General features: G+C 48.9%; 1 protein-coding gene across 10 annotated transcripts in view; it reads left to right on the top strand.

The window, feature by feature from the left end:
- Window positions 1-5,394: 5,394 nt before the first annotated feature.
- The window catches only part of WWOX (WW domain containing oxidoreductase), a 980,664-nt gene continuing 980,058 nt past the window's right edge, over window positions 5,395-6,000 (top strand). For 5 of the 10 annotated variants that reach the window (XR_007147338.1, XM_047835371.1, XM_047835369.1 and 2 more), the window contains exon 1: window positions 5,402-5,700. Coding sequence is in view for 9 of the 10 variants with exons in the window: in XM_047835371.1 (XP_047691327.1) it covers window positions 5,594-5,700 (107 nt within the window). In the remaining variant the exon portion in view is untranslated. Of the gene's footprint in view, window positions 5,701-6,000 lie in introns of all 10 variants that reach the window. The other 5 variants (XM_047835366.1, XM_047835367.1, XM_047835363.1 and 2 more) reach the window with 3 other exon arrangements.

The following is a 6,000-nucleotide window of genomic DNA, read 5'->3' as shown; positions in this document are numbered from 1 at the left end:
CAAAGTCAGATATAAAAGCAAAGTCGTGCTTCCTGGTTGAGTTTTAAAGTTCTTAAAGTCCATGGGGCGCCTGGGTGGCACAGTCGGTTAAGCGTCCGACTTCAGCCAGGTCACGATCTCGCGGTCCGGGAGTTCGAGCCCCGCATCAGGCTCTGGGCTGATGGCTCAGAGCCTGGAGCCTGTGTCCGATTCTGTGTCTCCCTCTCTCTCTGCCCCTCCCCTGTTCATGCTCTGTCTCTCTCTGTCCCAAAAATAAATAAACGTTGAAAAAAAAATTAAAAAAAAAATAAAGTTCTTAAAGTCCTTTCGGCATCTAGCCAGCTCAGTGGGAAGAGCACGCTACTCGATCTCAGGGCTGCAAGTTCAAGCCCCATGTTGGGTGTAGAGCTTCCTTAAAAATAAAAACCTTAAAACAAATAAAATTATAAAAGTCCACTTCAAATCACTCATAACAACAATGACAACAGCTAACGGAATAATCTTGCCTTGTGCCTGTCACTTGAAGCAGGGGGCGGAGGACTTTAAGCAGAACAGACTCCTCACCACAGTTTTCCAGTGACTGGGACATCGGGACCGCCTCCCTGGAGGGTAATTCTTCTCCCTGTGGGGCAGAAGGTAGCCAGGCATGAAGTTAGGCTGAAGTAGAATTCTGAGAATGGTCAGAGGTTAGCAGTTATATACTAAGGCGACACTGAAACTTGAGACCTTGGCAAGTAAATACAACAAATAAAATTTCCAAACGTGAGGATCTGATTTGGAGAGGTCACCGCAGTGGACATGCACTCACCAGGGGAGAGTGCCTAGCTGTGGGCTCGGAGACAATGAGCCCGATCACTTAGTCCCTGAGTCTGATCACTTAGTTCCAAGGACTCTGGTAATACAAAGCAATCAGTGTCTCCTAATGCCTCAGGGAATCAGGTTCTCTCTTTAAAGCACATGTTGCAGGAGGTTAACAATGACTATACGGAGGTGTGCGGGTTGGGGGGGGGGATGGTAATATAGACATTCATTGTACTTGTCTCAAGTTTTCTCCATGTTTGAAAAATTTCATAAGAAGACAGGTTGGGAGGGGCACCTAGGTGGCTCAGCCGGTTGAGGGTCCCACTCTGGATTTCAGCTGAGGTCATGATCTCATGGTTGTGAGATCAAGTCCTGCATTGGGCTCCGAGGTGAGCGTGGAGGCTGCTTGGGATTCTCTCTCCCTCTCAAGATAAATAAAGACATGCTGAGCAAAAGGAACAAAACAGACCACCAGAAAATACATAAAAGTAGAACAGATATAATATTACAAAAAATTGTACTTTAAGTGAAATATGTTCAGTTTCATGAAAAATTCATTTCTTTTACTTTATCTTTCTCACTTTCCCCTGGAAGAGTGGCAATCCCTGGGCACCCATCTGTGGACCAGCACGGGGGACCCCTTGTGGTGGAAAGAAAGCACAGGGGGAAGGCGGTTGAGAGGGTGAGTTTGGGGGCTAGTCCTCTTGTCTGGATTCTAATTCCAGCACCAGCTGGCTCTCGCTCTCTGAGTGACCGTGGGCAAGTTACTTAAATTCCTTGTGACCCAGTTTCCTCATCTGTAAAAACAGATGGTCCCAAAGAGAATTACAGGAAATCCTATCCCTGAAATTCCCCCTTGTCTCAGTACACCTGTACATTTTGGTTCAAACTTCTCTTAAAACCCTCAAACCATAGTTCTTTGCCTGTAGGTGGGTTTTTGTTTTTTTTGTATAATGTTTCTTTATTTTTGAGTCAGAGAGAGACACAGCATGAAAGACACAGAATCCGAAGCAGGCTTCAGGCCCTGAGCTGTCAACACAGAGCCCAACACAGGGCTTGAACCCACGAACCATGAGATCATGATCTGAACTGAAGTTGGAAGCTTAACCGACTGAGCCACCCAGGTGCCCTGTACGTCTGTGGGTCTTATCCTAACTGACTGGTTTCTAGATGTAGGGCATGTTTTGTTTTTCTTGTTGTCGTTTTTTTTTGTTTTCCTCAGACACATGGCATAGTTTTTTCTCACTCACTGTGTGTTTGAATGAGTAAGTGAAATACAAACACGCCTTACTATGTAAGGCCACAATGCTCAGGACAGTTTCGCCTGAGAATCCTGCCTAGTAGTCTTCCTTATTGGTTACCTCCCACGAGAAGTTTGTCAGAAGAGCCAGGAAGCTTCCCAAGTCTCATTAGCCTATGGAGTTTGGCACAAAAACATGAAGCTTAATTTCTCAAAGAATGGCGATTTCAGGTGTACCCGGTTTGCAGAATTGTTGGGGTGTTTGTGTGTTTGTGGGGGCAGGGATGGCCAGCATCACAGTAATGACATGACCTAATGACATGTGGCCCTGGGGATATTACACTAAAACTTGTGTCCCCTGCGAGTAATGACAAAACCGCTCTTAGCAACAATGCATCGATCTATGGTCATAAATTGTCCCTTCCTGCATAAATGGTTACTCAAAGAGAAAAGACAATTCAAATGTAGAAATCCTTGTCAGAAAGGGTGGGGGGTGGTCTTTGGCCTTTCAAATCGTGGGCTGATAGGGCCATCTGGTGTGCAGTTATAGAACCACACGTTGAATTTTCCTTTAATCTCCTCACCACCAATCAACGTGATTTAGTTGGCTTTACCAGAACAAACCGCTCTTTAGGCTTCCTTAGGGGTACATCTTGAGGACCGTGGCTCATTCCCAAACCTAAGGCTCTCCAAACCCATAATAATCGTATACACTAACTAAGCTTGCCCTCTTATAGATCCTTGTGAGACCAAAGACAAAGCCATGTGTAAGCTGGAGTTCAAGGGGCACAGAACTGTCAGTAAACAGAGGAAGCCTGCAAAGAGAGAGCAGAGCAGACAGAGGGGGAGCAAGAAACTGTGAAATCCAAGAGAGGAAAAAGACGGACCTGACCTTGGGCTCTCAAAGGCCCTAATAACATTTAATTGAGCTCACGTGCACCCTGCATATAAACTTTTGAATTGTTGCTCGCAACCAAATAAGTGTGACCAAAACAGTATCAGTTTGAGTGAAGCTAAAAGACTATAAACTCTAACGTGTGGCAGGCCTACCCTCACAAGTCCCCAAATGCCCGCTTGTCTTTCTTCTTTAGCATTCTGACAGAGGCCACAGAGAGGAATAAAATGAGGTCACCATAACCATTTGGGGCCATTAGTATTGTCTGGGCCACTCAGCCAGACTTCTGTCAGCTCATGTCTCTCACCTGTTTTGAGGGACTAGGAATCGAAGAAACCAGCGCCCTTGGGGAATGCTAGAGAATGGACAATCTGAGCCAGCAGCATCTGCCCACCTTGCGAATCTCTGCCCAGGAAGGGGCTGTTCCATGTCTTAAGTAAATCTCAGCATTTAATTTGTGGGTTAGTAATTTTCTGGCTTCCTGTCAGCGTAGATCATTGTTCTCAAGCGGGCACACGGTTGGCAACAGCCTGGAGACTTGTTAGTTGTTACAGCTTGGGGGAGAGGGATGCCATTGGCATCTAGCAGGTAAAGGCCAGAGATACTGCTAAATATCCTACAACAGGACAGACCTCCCCCTACCTCCCAACAAAGAATTATCTGGCCTCAAATGTCAGTAGCGCTGAGGTTGAGAAGCCCTGATGTTCATGACACGAGAAGCCCTGAGGGCATAATTTAAGTAGTAGGAAGAACAGATCGTTGGCCTAGAGGTGGAGAATTTTACCAAGGGGACCACCACCAAGTTTGGGGAAGACGCCATACTCTATCACTACCAGTGGCCTGATGCTGAGTCGTAGGTAACAGGTGCCAGCAGAGGTTGTGGTGAGGGCAACCTGAGAGAAACCTAAGTAGTCATTCCTTGAACAGAGATACAGATTATGATCGGGGGGGGGGTGGGGTGGGTGGGACTAAGACTAATCAACTGATTCCATTTATTCTCCTCCCCATCATTAGGAGGCATGTGACCTAATCTCTACTTATATGGAAGGAATGAATAGACTTGGGTGACAGAGACGAGGGTTTAAATTGGGGTGAGCAGAAGAGCAGCTCATTAATTAACTTATTTAAATGCACATGGATTGGAGAGTGATGTTTTGATAAATCTGAGATGTGATAGACCTGTGAAAAGTAACATATACTTTCACTAGGTTAGTTCTTGGTTGGGCACCTTCAAAGGAAAGCAAGTCTCTTCCCCAAAGAGCATGCAGAGCAGGAATCCCAAATCCCAAGTCCCAAATTTTAGGACTTGAACAAGACCAAAAACAACATAGGCCCCTGCCTCCCCATCCTCCCACCCCCTTAAATACGTAATTTCTCTGATGGAGGCTTACATACTTCCAAGACCTAGGCCACAGAAATCCTGGTCAGTAGACTTCCCTGGAATGCTGAGTTGGGGAGCAAGTTGCAACTGGGGAATGTTCTGGAAAACTCCTTAGGCAAGGCCAAGTTAAAGATACACTTCCAGTTTTTGACACAGGACATTTACGGAATACCTGTAGGTGCTCCAAGAGGAATCGAGAGAGCCATTTTGTAAATTGGGAATTTCATTTTAAACTAGGTCGATTTGTCGAGGGCCAAACCTAAGAAATCACATTGATTCATTCATTTCTTTCTTTCAATAAACTTGTAGGTCTAGGCATTTTACTAAGCGCTGGTGATAGAAAGAAGCGTAAGACGTGGTGGTGCTCTGTGAGTTCCGTCAGGAGTACGCAGATAAAATAAATAATTATAATATAAGCAATACAGTCTCCACTGCCGGTCATTCCTCTGTTCTTTCTTCTAACTCTGCCCACGTGTCTGGTACATGAAAAAGATAAGTCAATGAATTTTTGGCCCATAATTAAGCCCTTTATAAACGTTAGCCCTTTATTTATAAGCAGTATCTTGCTGTGGCTGGAAAAAACTTTTCCAAGTCTGGGTCATTAGAAGGTTGCGGGAGTTCGCATTTTTTAACGCTCCCAGCGTTACAGCGTTACGATTCCATGCACAATGAAGTTTGTGAATCAGCCTGGGTGATGGTAAGCTCTGGAAGGTTTCTAAGCAGGAACGTCCACTCTTTATAACGTTCTAGAAGAAGGAGAGGCCAGAGGCCAGAAAACCAGCAGCCGCATCCCTCCTTTCTGCTCCGCCGGCTAGTCCTGCTGGGCCTGGCCTACATTTCCCAGGATGCTCATTTGCTGGAGCTCCTGCAGGATTGGCCAGAACAACGCGGAAGTCATTGCAGGTCGCTCAGCAACGGGCGGAGTTCTGGACCGTGACTGGATGCCCACGCCCCTTCCCTGCGGCCCGGGAGGTGGACGAAGCTCAGCTCCATCTCCTGAGTCACAAAGCGTTCACCGGCTTTTACTTCCAGCCGAGCGGCAGTGCGCCCTCTCCGGTGCTCTCAACCAGGGCTCTTCCTGGACCACGCCCCTTTCATCCCGGCAGCTCCGAAACTCCGGAGACTGGATTTCAGTTACCGAGTCTGCAGAGCGGCTCTGGGCGGCACACTACGCAGGCGCGAGCGTTTGGGTCTCGCCGCGCGCGGCGCTCGGTTGTAGCGGGAGTGAGTTCCTGGACGCGGAGACCCGGCAGCGGGTGACGGAGCGAGGGGGTGACCGACCGCCTCCCCTACCGCCATGGCAGCCCTGCGCTACGCGGGCCTGGACGACACGGACAGCGAGGACGAGCTGCCCCCGGGCTGGGAGCAGAGAACCACCAAGGACGGCTGGGTTTACTATGCCAAGTAAGGGGCCGCAGGGGGGCCGCCGGGCCTGGGACACACCTGGAAGGGGCCGCACCTGGAACCCTGACGGCCTCACGTGCCCCGGACCCTGCGCTGCCCCGAACGCCACCTGCGCGGGGCCGGCGCGGGCCGGCGCTGCAGCCTGGCGAGGCCGCGCGGAGCGGCAGTGATACTTAAAGAGCTTCCTCGGGGAGGCCCCCAGGTCCTGAGTAGGGGTCGGCAGCCTTTCTGGGCCCTGGGTCCAGTGGGGTCACCTGGCAGCGCTCAGGCGCGCCCTCTGCTGCTCACGAAGCGGCGCTG

This window comes from Prionailurus viverrinus, chromosome E2 (assembly GCF_022837055.1).
Source record: "Prionailurus viverrinus isolate Anna chromosome E2, UM_Priviv_1.0, whole genome shotgun sequence".
In the NCBI taxonomy this organism is placed as follows: Eukaryota; Metazoa; Chordata; class Mammalia; order Carnivora; family Felidae; genus Prionailurus; species Prionailurus viverrinus.
The sequence above is the reverse complement of the archived record's forward strand: the minus strand, read 5'-3'. Positions and strand labels throughout refer to the sequence as shown.